This window comes from Leopardus geoffroyi, chromosome A2, assembly GCF_018350155.1.
Source record: "Leopardus geoffroyi isolate Oge1 chromosome A2, O.geoffroyi_Oge1_pat1.0, whole genome shotgun sequence".
NCBI lineage: Eukaryota > Metazoa > Chordata > Mammalia > Carnivora > Felidae > Leopardus > Leopardus geoffroyi.
Genome location: NC_059331.1, coordinates 54,419,563 through 54,434,535, shown reverse-complemented (window position 1 = coordinate 54,434,535; position 14,973 = coordinate 54,419,563). Strand labels below are relative to the sequence as shown.

Sequence of the window (14,973 nt, the reverse complement as noted above, 5' to 3'; positions counted from 1 at the left end):
TATGTTTTCACTCTTATGTGGATCCTGAGAAACTTAACAGGAACCCATGGGGGAGGGGGAGGAAAAAAGAAAAAAAAAAAAAAGAAGAAAAAAGAGGTTAGAGTGGGAGAGAGCCAAAGCATAAGAGACTGTTAAAAACCGAGAACAAACTGAGGGTTGATGGGGGGTGGGAGGGAGGAGAGGGTGGGTGATGGGTATTGAGGAGGGCACCTTTTGGGATGAGCACTGGGTGTTGTATGGAAACCAATTTGACAATAAATTTCATATATTGAAAAAAAAAAAAATTGATGGGTGCTCCCAGAAACATTAGGATAAATAAAACATAAATGTGAATACATTTTGCTTTTCAACTAGGTGTGTAGATATGGGGCTCCTAAACAGTAGATGAAATGACTGAATAGGCTAACTTAAACCTTCATCCACCAACGTGGCCTTCCTACCGCCGATTGTTCACAGGAGCCGGAAGGCTCTCAAGATTCTTACCTCATCTTCTCACCTGACCTTTTATATTGTACAAAAAAGTGTATGTTGGGGCGCCTGGGTGGCGCAGTCGGTTAAGCGTCCGACTTCAGCCAGGTCACGATCTCGCGGTCCGTGAGTTCGAGCCCCGCGTCAGGCTCTGGGCTGATGGCTCAGAGCCTGGAGCCTGTTTCCGATTCTGTGTCTCCCTCTCTCTCTGCCCCTCCCCCGTTCATGCTCTGTCTCTCTCTGTCCCAAAAATAAATAAACGTTGAAAAAAAAAATTAAAAAAAAAAAAAAAAAAAGTGTATGTTGCCCTAGCAAGGACAGTTCCCAGGTCTGGGGCTGGGATATTCTCTATCAGCAGTCTGTGAGCTCTGGCTTGGCCTTGCCCTGTCTTGGCCACTGTATCTTCACCCAGAATTAAGATAGTAGAAGACAAGCATATCTTTACAAATAGCATGTGGAAAGAAAGAGCACTGACAGAAACCACTGTCAGCGGAATGAATTAAAAATGATACTTGGGGCGCCTGAGTGGCTCATTCGGTTAGGCATCTGACTTCAGCTCAGGTTTGATCTTACCGTTTATGAGTTTGAGCCCCACGTCAGGCTCTGTGCTGACAGCTCAGAGTCTGGAGCCTGCTTCAAATTCTGTGTCTCCCTCTCTCTCTGACCTTTCCCCCTTCACACTCTGTGTCTCTCTCTCTCAAAAATAAATAAACATTAAAAAAATTAAACAAAACAAAACAAAACAATACTGACGAGGGACTTGTGCTTTCGTGTGATTCCCCTACTTCCCTTGCCCTGTTTAGCCTCTTCCTTGTATTTAATTAAACTAGCCCTTTTTTACACTGCCTCCCCCCCCCCCTTGCCGCCCCACCACCAAATAATACTGACAGATACAAGAGCAGTCAAGACTTTACCAGGGATTTGTTCTATACAAATATATCGGGAACTATTTCCTCTTGCTGAATGGAGGTATCAGGGGTAATACAGGTATGGGAGTAGCTTGCTTTTTGCGACTCTAAAGACTGTGGGGTGAGAATTACAAGTAGCTAGGGGTTTTAGCTCAGTTTTAAAAAGAACTTCTCTAATGGAAAAAAATGCCTTAAGATAAATGAAACCCTGTTACTGGAGGTATTCAAGGAGAGATTGCTTGTCAGGGATGTTATAGAAATAATTCCTCAATTGAAAGAGATTTAACTAGATTTCTAAGATCTTTTCTAACCCCTAGAGTTTAAGATTCTTTCTAGTAAGGTAACCTATTTTTATCTTTCAACAACTCTAGAGGGGTAGGGAGGTACATGAAATAGTGATAATCTTAGAGACATGTAAAATTGAGTGTGAGATATTTATTGATGTGGACTGCAATGAGCCTAAAATGAGATTAAGGCCATGAATCAGTCACCACAGGAAATATTTGGCTGGCTAAAAAGGTTTTCAAATTATGCATGAATTCCTTTCAGGGAGCATGTTTTCAAGTGATGCCTTCTTTAATAAGTAGAAACATTTTCAGGGATGCCTGGGTGGCTCAGTCGGTTAGGCATCAGACTTTTGATTTCAGCTCAGGTCATAATCTCATGGTTCATGGATTCAAGCCCCGCATTGAGCTCCACACTGACTGCGCAGAGCCTGCTTGGGATTGTCTCTCTCTTCCTCTCTCTGTGCCCCTGCCCTGCTTGCTTACTCTCTCTATCTCTCCCAAAATAAGTAAATAAACATTAAAAAAATAAGTAGAAACGTTTTCAAAAAGGCCATTATATTCCTTGGTAAAACTGTGAAGACAGAAAGGAGAAAACTGGACATTTTTTAATGACCTCTCCATGCTCAAATGAGTATAAAAGATTAAGATTATTACCATCATTTTATAGGTGAAGGAACTTGCTCAGAAAAGTGAGCTAACCTAACTAGGACCATATAGCTTATGAGATGCAGACCTAAGACTCAAACCCAAGTTTTCCTGGCTGTCATACCTGTAATCACTTTTCCCCAGTGTTTATTATAACTGGCATCTTTGACTTAGAATAATGTTTTCAAAACTCATCCATATTGTAGCATGTGTCATTACTTAATTTTTATTTCCAAATAATACTCCATTGTGTGGTTACACCACATTTTATCCATTCATCAGTTGATGGACATTTTGTTCTTTCTACTTTTTGGCCATTAAGAATAATGTTGTTGTGAATGTTTGTGTATACCTAAGAAGGTAGAAATAGGTTTTCATCTCTCTTCAGTGTATACCTGGAGTGGAATTGCTGGGTCTTATGGTAATTCTGTGTTTAACTTTTTAAGGAACTGCCAAACTGTTTTCCAAAGCTGATGCACCATTTACATTCCCACCAGCTCTGTGAGAGTTCAGATTTCTCTACATCCTCCCCAGCATTTGTTGTTATTCTCTTTTTGACTCTGGGTTTATAGCGTTTTTATTACACTCCTCCTTCCATTGACTCCACCTTGACATCAGGCTCCAAACAATCATGTCATTGTAGCTGAGTCTAGCTCCTGTATGGCAATGTAATTTGGATCAGCTATAGACCTGACTCAGATTTCTTACCTACAAAGGGAGTTTAGCTCATCTGGCCTTCTTGAGTCATTTCGAAGTGGCATCACAGTGTAAAAGGTTAAGAACTTGGGTTTAAAATCAAACGAACATGGATTCGAATCTTTGCTCCCTACTTAATTTCTGTATTCCCTTAGGCAAGTCACTTTACCTCTCTGAGCTTTGTTTCCTTATCTGTAAAGTGAAGATAATACCTACTGCCTTCTTGGGTTTTACAAATGAATTTGGATATATAGTAGGCACTGAATAAATGGCAGCTGCTGCTGTTACTTTTTATTCTGTTCTAATGGTATGTGTGAGCCATGTTTAATATCAAATAAGATTCTCCAACATTCCTGAAAGGCCTAAAGAACTATACAATTACGAAACACATGCCAAAAGATGTCACATGGGTCTGTTTTCATCAGCAGACTTGTTGCCACCACTGCCATGCTCCCCTCCCTGCCACCCAACATCATTCTTTGGCTTAGGAGGGTTATTTGCTGCTAGGCCCAGCCCTTCCCTTAAATCTCAAAGGACTGGTAACTTTGCAGCACTCCTTTTTTTGTTTGTTTACATTCATTTTTGAGAGACAGAGAGTGCAAGCAGGGGAGGGGCAGAGAGAGAGAGACACAGATTCCAAAGCAGGCTCTAGGTTCTGAGCTGTCAGCACAGAGCCTAATGGCAGGGCTTGAACCCATGAACTGTGAGATCATGACCTGAGCCAAAGTTGGATGCTTAACCGATTGAGCCACCCAGACGCCCCTGGAGCACTCCTTTTATAAAGTCTCTTTCCCATCTCTGGTGAGGAGAGAGAACGATGAAATAATCAAACACTAAAAACACTACAGAGCAGTGAGCTAAGATAAGATGAGCCTGTAAAGGCAATAGTATATCAACATAATCTTATGGCACTTGGTGGACTTAAAATATGGTAGAAAATCAGTTCTGGAGGTGGTGCCTGTTTCTGAAAACATGCCTTGGGCAGCAGATGAAGTGAAAAGGCAGTCACAGAGAATGTTGGCCCTAGTTACAGGTAAAGGTTGGAAACACTTTCTGATCTGTCCCATCACATTAGTAACAGAATTTTGGTGTGAAAGCAAGCAATACAAATGCCTATCCAAGGTAAAGGAGAACTCAGTAGGATTCAGGGTAATAAGATAATAAGTAATAAAGGGTGAAAAAAAGTAAAAAAGGGTAAAAACTAATAAATTAAAAAATAAGTAATAAAAAGTGTTGGCTGTGCCTTTTTTTAAAAAAAAATCCTCATTTCTTAGAGAAAGAATGGAGTTTAGGATGTAATTATGTATGATACAGATTATTGGAAGGGAGAATATCAGTGATGCTGCAACATGAGTTACCTTAAACTGAAAACTTCTGTGTATTCCTTAAAAGTTTGTGTAAGGGATATATGGGGTTAAAAATAAGGAAAGGGCAAGGTAGTTTTAAGTGTCTGAGTTCGGGCATTTTTATTTTTTTAATACAAAGCCCTCTGAGGCTTCTATGCTAATGTTGGGTGTGTGCTTGCCCAAGTAGCATTCAGGGGTAGTGTATTCTGTTGGGCTGAGCCCTCTGTCTATCAGAGAAGCTTACATTTTATTCACCATAACCTAGAATGTATTTCTTGTTACCTTTCAAATCTTTTTTAATGGTTAGTTTTCAACTGTCCTTCTACCTACGTAGCTCTTTGTTTGGTTCCTGGGATTTTCAGACACAACCTACCCCAGTCTGTCCTCTTCACCTCTACATAACCCATTTTCCTAAAACACTGTGTTCATGTCACCCTTCCGCAATCAGCAATCTGCTTTGGGCCCATTTACTATCTGTTCCAGAATTCCAACTCCCATGCCTACCTTTTACGGCCAGATTTCCCTTTTCTCTCCAACATAGATCCATCATTCCAATTATCCTGTACATTTCTACCTCCTGCCCTTTACCCATGTTCTTTTTCCACCTAAAATCTTTGATCTTGTCCTTTAAACATGTTTCAATCCTACTGGTCCTTAGGTGCCCAGCCCAGGTTCCATCTTTATATAAATAACTTTCTCATAGGTAGTCCTAAGTGCTAGAGATACAAGATGAAGAAAAGGACCTGTTCCCAAGGAACCTCATCTCCCTCCATTCTGTTTTTTTCTCAGCTGTAGCCACACAGGCCTGCTTTGTGTCCCCCAAACCTGCCAAGCTAGTTCCCATCTTGAGAACTTGATACCTACTATTCCTTCTGCTTTGAGATACTCCTCCCCCCACATCTTTATAAGTCCTTTCATATCATCATTCAAGTTTCAGCTCTCATTGCTGGAGAGTGCCGAGCAGGAAAGAGTTCTTCTCTGACATTCCAGCTTAACCTACCATCAGGCACTCTGTCGTATACCCCTACTGACTACGTTTTATTTACCCATACCTGCAATTGTCTTGTTTTTTCTGCCTCACCTCCCTCCCCCACCACACACCTTAGCATGTAAATTACTGAAGGTAGGCATTCTGTGTTGCTTACCACAGTATACCTGGTACACATCAGACTCTCAGTAAGTATTTGTTGACTAAGATGACCTAGACGCTGTGGTTGGCCATGGGGATGATAGATCCTGAATCATGAATATCCAGGTGAGTGACTTATCCAGTATCAGAATAAGCTACTGGTGACTGCTAGAAGGTCATTTTCCATTTATGTGCTGTTTATCTTGTGATGAGACCTGCTGAATTGTCCTCTATTTTTTGCCTCTCCTCTCTGCTGCTCAGAGCAGAGTAAGAACTGCCTCATTTATTATGAATATGCTCAAAGCTAACCAGGGCTGCTGGCATCGCTGCAAATACTGTGTGTTGAGAAGATTGTGGAAAAACCATGTTGCTGCTATGATATGGCCTTGTGACAAGCTGTCCATTCCAGGGACTGAGAACTGAACCCACTAGCATGCCTTGTTAGCCCAGGCCACTGACTTAATTTTTCTGTGCTTTTGTTTTCTTCCTTTGCAGAAAGGATTTGGGGGATGGGATGTGAGAGTAATACCAGGAAAAATACAGAATGCATAAAATTCTAACTTTTCCCCCATTCTTAGATGTGAACGATTAGAAGAACAACTAAATGACCTAACAGAGCTCCACCAGAATGAAATCTTAAACTTGAAGCAGGAATTGGCCAGCATGGAAGAGAAAATCGCATATCAGTCCTATGAACGGGCCCGGGACATCCAGGTTAGCATGAAGGATCACATGTAAAAGCACAAGACTAACAAAAAGTACAATGGTGGTTGGCAGGGGCTGGGATTGAAGGAAATGAGGGGTGCTTGTGTAATGAGTATAGATGAAAAGAGCTATGGAGGTGGATGGTGGTGATGGCAGCATGACATTATGAATGGATTTACTACCATTCAGCTGTACCCTTAAAAATGGTTAAGGTGGTAGATTTTATGTTCTATGTCTTTTACCACAATAAAAAAAAAAAAAAAAGAAGAAGAAAAAGGAATGAAATACTGATGGATAAATGTAGAAAACATTAAGTTCAGTGGGAAAAAAAGCCAGTCACAAAAGGCCACATATTACGTGATTCCATTTACATGAAATGTCCAGAATAGGCTATGGAGACAGAAAGTAGATCAGTGGTTGACACGGGCTACAGGGAGTGGGGAAAGGGAATAACAGGGACAGGGGATTTCTTTTGGGGGTGATGAAAATGTTCTAGAATTTGATAGTAGTGATGGTTGTACAACATTATCAATTTACTAAATGACCCTGAATTGTACACTTTAAAATGGTTAAAATTAAATGATAAATTTAATGTTAGGTGTATTTTACCATAGTATTTGAAAAATTCAGGAAAAAAGATGCAGAACATAGAATATCAGGAGGAGGTTATATTAACTGTAATTTACCTATTCTTGAAATGAGGTACATTTCTCAAAAGTCTATACCATTTAGGGGTGGTATGCTTGCTTGAGTTCTTAGGAAATGTTCTGAGGTCTCAGTATATAGAAGATTACATGCATTATTACATCTGTTGGCTCCTGCTTCAGGAGCTGCTCTGACAAGATTCATGGCCATCTTGTCTGTCTTCTTCTATAAAAAGGGCTTTTGTCCTAGTTGCCAAACCCAAGCCTTTTACAGGCACATTGCCAAGTAGTTTGTGAGAATAACACATGAGGCAGTAATGTTTAAGGTTACTAGCCCTCTAGTGTATGCTGTGAAGAAATAGAATATGTAACTTTTTCTTATCTTGGGAGGTATTTCTAGGGGAACAGTTGCTGATTTCATATGAAAGCATCTTGAAATAAGCTAGTCTTAGAGAAGGGAAGTGGTCCAGGAATCTTTTTTACAGTCCAAAGGAATCAAGAGAATGTCTAGATCATTTGCCCAGCTGCCACTTCTCCAGACTTCAGAATTCTGTTCATGTTTTAGTTTTTTTCCCATGATCATTCTGGGCTGGGTAGTATTCACTGACTGTCCATTCACTAGCTTGCTTCAGCCTGAAGTTGCCTAGCCTTCACCTCAAGTCCTGGGAAACCAGGACGCACTGAAACCAAGACCAGAAAAACCTCGGGCTCCCACCATTACTGAACTTTACAGGATACCTAACCTTAGCTAAGGAGATAGCTGTCCTCCGAACGTTGTGGGTAAATTTCATATAAACTCATGGCTTTTACTTAAGATATTTGGTCTACTGCTTGAGCATAGTGCCCTCTTTTAAAGAGATCAACCTAAAAGGGGGGAAGTGTACTCTTTTTAGGGAGATGGATCAGAGTGCCCTTTACACTGATGTCTGTGGTTTGCTTAACTTGGAAAACACCAGATAGTGTGTACAAGGATGTTCAGAGGATGTTCACATTATAGTTGTTACGGTAGAAAAGTTGGAAATAACCTAAATCTCTCCAGTTGGGAACTGGCTGAATAAACTATGAAATACCTACCCTACTGTAAAATGCTACATAGCAGTTAAAAAGAATGAGGTACATCTCTACACATTGACAGGGAAAGGATCACCAGGACCCACACTGTTGAGTAAAAGAACAAGTTATGAATTAGTCGCCATACTGTGATACTATTTATATTAAGATAGAAAGTCAAAAAATAATTCCATATGTTTCCCTAGGCTTAAATATGTATGCATTTAAACATAAGTGAAAGGATGAACACATTAAATTGACAGTGTTACTTTAAGACTAGGACCTGGATTTGAGGAAAGTATCAAGAGGAACTAGGTATCCTATTTGAAATGTTTTATGTGGCACAACTATGCAACTTAAATTTGTGATTTTTAAATGGAAAAAAAAAAAAGCCAATTGTATATTTGAAGTCTTGTCATTAAAATGTTTAAGACTAGGGCGCCTGGGTGGCTCAGCTGGTTGAGCAGCCGACTTTAGCTCAGGTCATGATCTCACAGCTCGTGAGTTCGAGCCCCGCATTTGGGCTCTATGCTGACAGCTCAGAGCCTGGATCCTGCTTCAGATTTGTGTCTCCCTCTCTCTGCCCCTAACCCACTCGCATTCTGTCTCTGTCTCTCTCAAAAGTAAATAGACATTAAAAAAAAATTTTTTTTTTAATGTTTAAGACCAGGGGCACCCAGGTGGCTCCGTCAGTTAAGCATCCAACTTCGGCTTTGGTCATGATCTCATGGTTTGTGAATTCGAACCCCGCGTCAGGCTCTCTTGACAGCTCAGAGCCTGGAACTTGCTTCAGATTCTGTGTCTCCCTATCTCTCTGATCCTCCCCCACTAGCACTCTGTGTGTGTGTGTGTGTGTGTGTGTGTGTGTGTGTGTGTGTGTGTCTCAAAAATAAATATTAAAAAAAATTTTTTTTAATGTTTAAAACCAAATCTAAGTGTGGCTACTACTTCCTGTGAGCCATCCCACAAAGAATGCAATGGAGAGCAGTTCAGGTGAATAAGAGTTGCTTGAATAATGACTTACATATTTAAAATCACTGGCATAGCTCAAGAAGCATCTGGCTTGCTCAAAGGGCGTGTCAGCTACTCGGAGTACGTATGAGCAGAAGGCTTAACTATTCCCTGTTCTGGCCCACAGGAGGCCCTGGAGGCATGCCAGACCCGCATCTCCAAGATGGAGCTGCAGCAGCAGCAGCAGCAGGTGGTACAGCTGGAAGGGCTGGAGAATGCCACTGCCCGGAACCTTCTGGGTAAACTCATCAATATCCTTCTGGCAGTCATGGCGGTCCTTTTGGTCTTTGTCTCCACGGTAGCCAACTGCGTGGTTCCTCTCATGAAGACTCGCAACAGGACGTTCAGCACTTTATTCCTTGTGGTTTTCATTGCCTTTCTCTGGAAGCACTGGGATGCCCTCTTCAGCTATGTGGAACGGTTCTTTTCTTCCCCCAGATGATGCTGGCACAAGAAGGCAGTGCTCCCCTACCCTCTGGCGAGTGCATGCAGCGAAGAATTAGACAGCAACTTACCTACTCTGAAGTTTTCTACAACAACAAAAGAGTTGAGTGAATCTGTTTACATTTAGAATAATGTTTTTTTCTTCAAGAGACGCAATTGCAATAGTATTTTTTAGATTTTATCCAAGAAGTTTTTTGGGCAAAAATCTTGGATCATTTTTATGTAGCATGATTTTCCTTGGGATGCAAATCTTAAACAGTCCTTTAATATGAACCAACAATCTGGAGCACACTGAAGGGCATTCTAAATTGTGGCTTGAAGGACTGCACTAAAACCCACTAAAAAGATGCAAAAACCTGATTAGGGAAACCAGTTAAACCTAACACCCTGCCTCGTCTGGGCTCACCACCTCTCCCCCTCCCAGACTAACTTTACTGTGAAATCCTACCACATTCCATGTCTGAATTTTTGGATTCAGGGTGGATTGTCCTTGTCCGTGGATGAACACATGGATCTCTCCCTGGCTTTCTCACCCAAGTTGGCCACTCATGCTAACCCTGGAAGTATGATCACTTTTGAACCTGGTCCCTTAACCTTTACTAGGATACAAAAGTGAGAGCATCATGCCCCAAAGGATCACTGCAAAGCCCTACTACAGTATTTTGAAGTAGCCCTCTAAATACTTAATTTTAAGCAAAATCCCTTGGCCGCACTTTTAAGGTTTTTTTAAATATGTGTATAGTCACCAACTTTAAAAAAAAATCCGAACAGCATACTTGAAGAATGTAATACTCAAACTCTCAGTGCTTCCTTATGGTTTCTAATAGGATTTTTTATTATTGTTATTATTATTATTGGGTTTTTTTGGAAAGGGTTGGGAGGGTCTTTTATTTTTCCTTTGAAATAAAGAAGTGATGTTTTTAAATGAAGAAATGTGTGGATATTTAAGTGTGCTGCTCCCTCTTGTCTTGAAACAGTTTGAGTAAAGGAAGACTTGCTATAAATGCTCCCCTCTGATGCCCTTGATTTGAGATGCAGCTTAGACTTCCTCCTCTGGCTGCTGCTTTTTGGTGTCCTGCCACCCCCACCCTACCACTTCATGGGTTTGGCTTGGTTGGAGAGGAAAAGGGTGTGCAGGGAGAGGAGGAGGCTGTTTCCACAAACCAGCATGATAGGGTAGAGATTTTTTTGCCCCAAGAAAATGTTCACCCAGTGACTTTGGGCTGGGGTTATCTTTAGGAAAAATCGAGACTATATTATGAGAGTCATACGTAATTCCTCGTGTTTCCTTAATTTATTCTTAACACCCCCTAATTACTGAAACCAAAGTGATGTGGAACCTTCTGTCTGCATTTTGGCCCCAGCATCCTTAATTTCAAAGCTTTATTCTGTCTGCCTGAGAGAATCAACTGAAGGTGATTCTCCCTAAAGAACAGAAAAGGATCTGTCAGGTTTGAAGGACCCAAGTTTGTGGTGTAAAATGTTGTCAGCTTCCTAGTCCTCTAGACTGACTTACTAACGTACTTGTGCTCAGTGGACTTTTATAGACAATTTAGAAGAAAGAACTGAGCCTTCTTCCCCATGCTATAACCAGTTCCACCAGGATGGGACTGGGCCTTTAGAACATATCTGGAAAGCTTGGTTAATCTCTTCATAGTATTGAATCGCAAATGCTGTTCCCTCTTGGCCTCAGTTCTGTGCAACCAAGTGATGAGCAAGGGGCACATAATATGCCCTGAAAAGAGTAGCAAAGCATGCTTTGCCTATTCTTCCCATATGAGGAAATTCTTTTGGAACTAGATTAGCATTGCCTTCTCTGTCTGAGAGGATGGTTTACATGACAGCTCCAGCCTCCTGTGGCTTTGGCAGGCTGGCCTTCTCAGAGTCAGCATGTTGTTTCCATAACCATTTTGATATTTTAACTCAGGTACCCCAATCTTCACTCCATCCCCAGATGATTGTAGTACAACCTGTTAGCTCTGTTGACCTCTCAAAATTAGTGCCCAGAGCAGGGACCACAGGGATGATTTTTCTATTAAAAAATAATTGGAACCAATTCATGTTCAGGCCAAAAACAAATTGTTCCCATGCCTATGTATTTTAAATGTTAACTTTGCCTAAAAATATTTCAGTGACTTCAGGCAGGAGTGCCAAAGGACACCATGACCTTGTCGAACTAGCATAGTTTCTGCTAACTTTCTGCTTTAGCTTATCACTCAGTGTAGGGAAGAGAGCCCCACAAAGCTATCGAAAAGAGGCTTTGGCCACAATCCTCCAGTTTTTGTAAGAACCTTTGAGTCCCCTAAACTGTGTAGAGGCTACTAAGTTTTTTGTGGGCACTGGAAGACACTGTGATAGATGGATTGATATTGCTCCCATTTGTGTTGGGACAGTTTCTATCAAAGGAAGGTTTTCGCCTGTGGACAGACCCCTGAGCTCCCAGCCAAGCAGGCCTGTGCTAACTGCCCACGATCCTCTCAAACTGTCTTAGGAAGGAGCTACAGGCTAGGTCAGGCACAGTAACAGCTTTCTAGCTGTGTTGTCCCTTGATTTCTTCACCAGGCCCAACAGTTAGCTGCATTTAATGCTATTTGTAACCATGCATCTGTTTTCATGCCTTCCCCCACTTCCCGCTGCCCACACCTGTTGCCTTTGTGTTTCTTTGCACTGTGGCTGTTCCCGGATTCTCATCTATTCCGAGCCCTTCTATAACCTCACTCCAATGGTTGTTTAACAATTGTTCTGTGAGTGGAAATTTCCCCTTGCTTTAACACTTCTTCTCTTTTAAAGACTACACGCATTCCCTTTGAAATGAAGCATTCCTGGATTACTTGTTAGTGCTGGTGCTTGAGGCTGGCTGTGGTAGCCTGGGTGACTCTGTTCAGGCTGTAGAATAACTAACATTTTTCCTTTTTTATGGTTCAATTGAAGGGCACTTCTGTCTGCTCCAATTTCAGTTCCTTGGTATATACTCCGTGCATCCTAGCAAGGAAGGCTTTCTACTCCACAGGCTCCTTAAGAAGCAAAAGTAGGTTAAATTTTACACTTCATTGACCGGGTCTTCTTTCTTCCCTGTACCCCCTTCACCCAGTTGAGTTGAAAATCTGATAACCAAGAAGAACACTGCGATCAAGCCTTCCTTGCTAGCCATGCCCTAATAATGAGCATATTTTTATGTGGTCTTCACTGCATTTGGTTTTGTTTCTGACTTCTATTCCTTTGAGATACAGTCAGATGAAATGCTGAATTCCAAGTGAGCTCCAGCAAGGAGTTGCCTTTCAGCTTTGGAAAATATGCATCCAAAACAAAACCAAATATTTTAATCAGCAAATTGACACAGGCAAAATTATGGTTCCCACCCCTAAATGAAACTGGGGATTTTGAATGTGGCTCTAAGAGTTAACATTTCTGTCTGTGTGTTGTGTATGCTAGGTGATACCCTCAGTAGGATTGACTACTAGACTGTGTGTTTTATCAAAGTGTGTAAGAATAAAAACTCACTTGCACGATTTGAAAAGTACAGAAATGACACTTGTGAACGCGTGAACGTTAACACTGTAGTTGATAGATCTTAAGCTGCTAATTGTTGAGAGAGAATTACATTTATGTTTTGTCTGGTTGCTGCATATTCTCAGCAGCACTTTTACTGTACATACAAATTGAAATAAAGACCTCAGCTATTAACGAGGTGGTTGGACTCGGGTTTATTTTGGTCTTTATTTTTGCATATTTATTACAGTTTCCATTGACAAGTTTGTCAGTTTGAAAACTTTCCACCAGTTTGTGGGTTAGAAGCTATGTGTACGCACGCATGCGTTATGAGACCATAACTGATAGCTGGGTGGCTGTCACTGTCTCCCAGGACTTTACATACATTTTAGACTGTCACTTTGACACAGTTCCTTTCAACTGGTAGGTAAGACTGCCTTTTAGTTATTTGGAGGGAGTTTTTTAGAGGCAGTATGCCCTCCCTCAAATTCATGTGATGACCAAATAGGTATAATAATTCCTGTCCATTCTTTTTTTTTTTAATTGAAAAAAAGTTGTGTGTATAGCTGACACACAGTGTTACATTAGCTTTAGGTGCATTGTGATTTGACACCTGTATACATTATGCTATGCTCACAAGTATAGCTACCAACTGTCACCCTACAATACTATTATAATACCATTGAATATCTTCCCTAATCCCTGTGCATTCTTCAGTAGGCTTTGTTAGTGTTATGATGGGTGTATAAACACACTTTGTGAAACATGTAACATTTGAAGTTTTATATATATGTAAGGGGTTATAACCTAGCCAAATCCCATCTATGGTTTTGTTATACGGGTAGCGTTTTGTTTTTTTTTTTTTTTTAAGTAATCTCTATGCCCAGCATGGGGCTTGAACTCACCACCCTGAGATCAATAGACACATGCTCTACCGACTAAGCCAGCCAGGTGCCCCTGGAGGTAGTAATTTTTAATATGGTTTCTTGTTGATCACTGAAAAGCCTCTGGAAATCGAGAAGCTCTCATCTTACCTCTGACAGGGTATCAAGCAGGGACCTGATGACTTGGTTCTTTATAGCCACAATCTGAATGTCAAGGTATTTGGGCCCATGTTTCCGGCTTACTAGCTCTGTGCCTATCCTATCTAAATGCTAGAGGTATCATTCCCACCTTGATCCTACCTAGTGTGTGTTGTAAAAGTAAAGAGTGCCTCTTGTGAAAGCTTTTTAAATTGCTGCAAGAATGCCTTAAACTTCTTGAAATGTGGACTGGGCTGCCATGTACAGAAGTGCACATTGTACATTGCCCACTGTGGGTTACACTATGAACAATATATCGGTGTTGTGCAGTGCATAACTGGTACACAGAGCAAGCCTGATTATAATAATTATATAATGTACAATGCATAATTTCAAAGCCTGTTTTATTTTCATTAAAAACTTAGGAGATGGGGCGCCTGGGTGGCGCAGTCGGTTAAGCGTCCGACTTCAGCCAGGTCACGATCTCGCGGTCCGTGAGTTCGAGCCCCGCGTCAGGCTCTGGGCTGATGGCTCAGAGCCTGGAGCCTGTTTCCGATTCTGTGTCTCCCTCTCTCTCTGCCCCTCCCCCGTTCATACTCTGTCCCAAAAATAAATAAACGTTGAAAAAAAAAAATTAAAAAAAAAAAAAACTTAGGAGAGTGGAAGCCTGGTAACAAATCTGAGAAGCTGTTGTGAAAACAAACTGGGGAGACAGGTGAGGGTGTGGCCAACTAGAAAATGTATGTCTCACCTAAAGGATTCAAATGTACTATTTTTAAACTCTGTGGGCTAAGCTAAACACCTAATCAGCTTGTGACCTCAAGTCTAGGTAGTGAAGAGTAGCTCACATGTTTGAGTACTCACTGAATGCCGGGCATAATGCTTAGCACTGGGCATGCAGCTCTCACTTCTCCCTACAGTCTTACACAGGCAGTGTCCTCATTGTCTAGGTAAGGAAACTGAAACCTGAGTTAAATGGCTTGCCCAAAGCTAGTGTTAGGAAATGGTAAAGGATTGTGTTGGAAAATAGTCTGCAACATATTTAACAAAAGATGAATGTTTACAGCATGTGAGTATAAGAGTTAATATGAACCAAGAAGAAAACAGCTCAGTAGAAAAATAGGCAAAG

The 14,973-nt window shown here is 41.2% G+C and overlaps 1 protein-coding gene across 8 annotated transcripts in view; it reads left to right on the top strand.

Moving 5' to 3' along the window:
* Positions 1–13,017, top strand: part of TMCC1 (transmembrane and coiled-coil domain family 1) — a 242,260-nt gene extending 229,243 nt beyond the window's left edge. For all 8 annotated transcript variants that reach the window (XM_045493899.1, XM_045493896.1, XM_045493893.1 and 5 more), the window contains 2 exons: positions 6,058–6,193; positions 9,017–13,017. In XM_045493899.1, the coding sequence (XP_045349855.1) occupies positions 6,058–6,193; positions 9,017–9,331 (451 nt within the window). In that variant the 3' untranslated portion in view covers positions 9,332–13,017. The remainder of the gene's footprint in view (positions 1–6,057; positions 6,194–9,016) is intronic.
* The last annotated feature ends 1,956 nt before the right edge of the window (positions 13,018–14,973 follow it).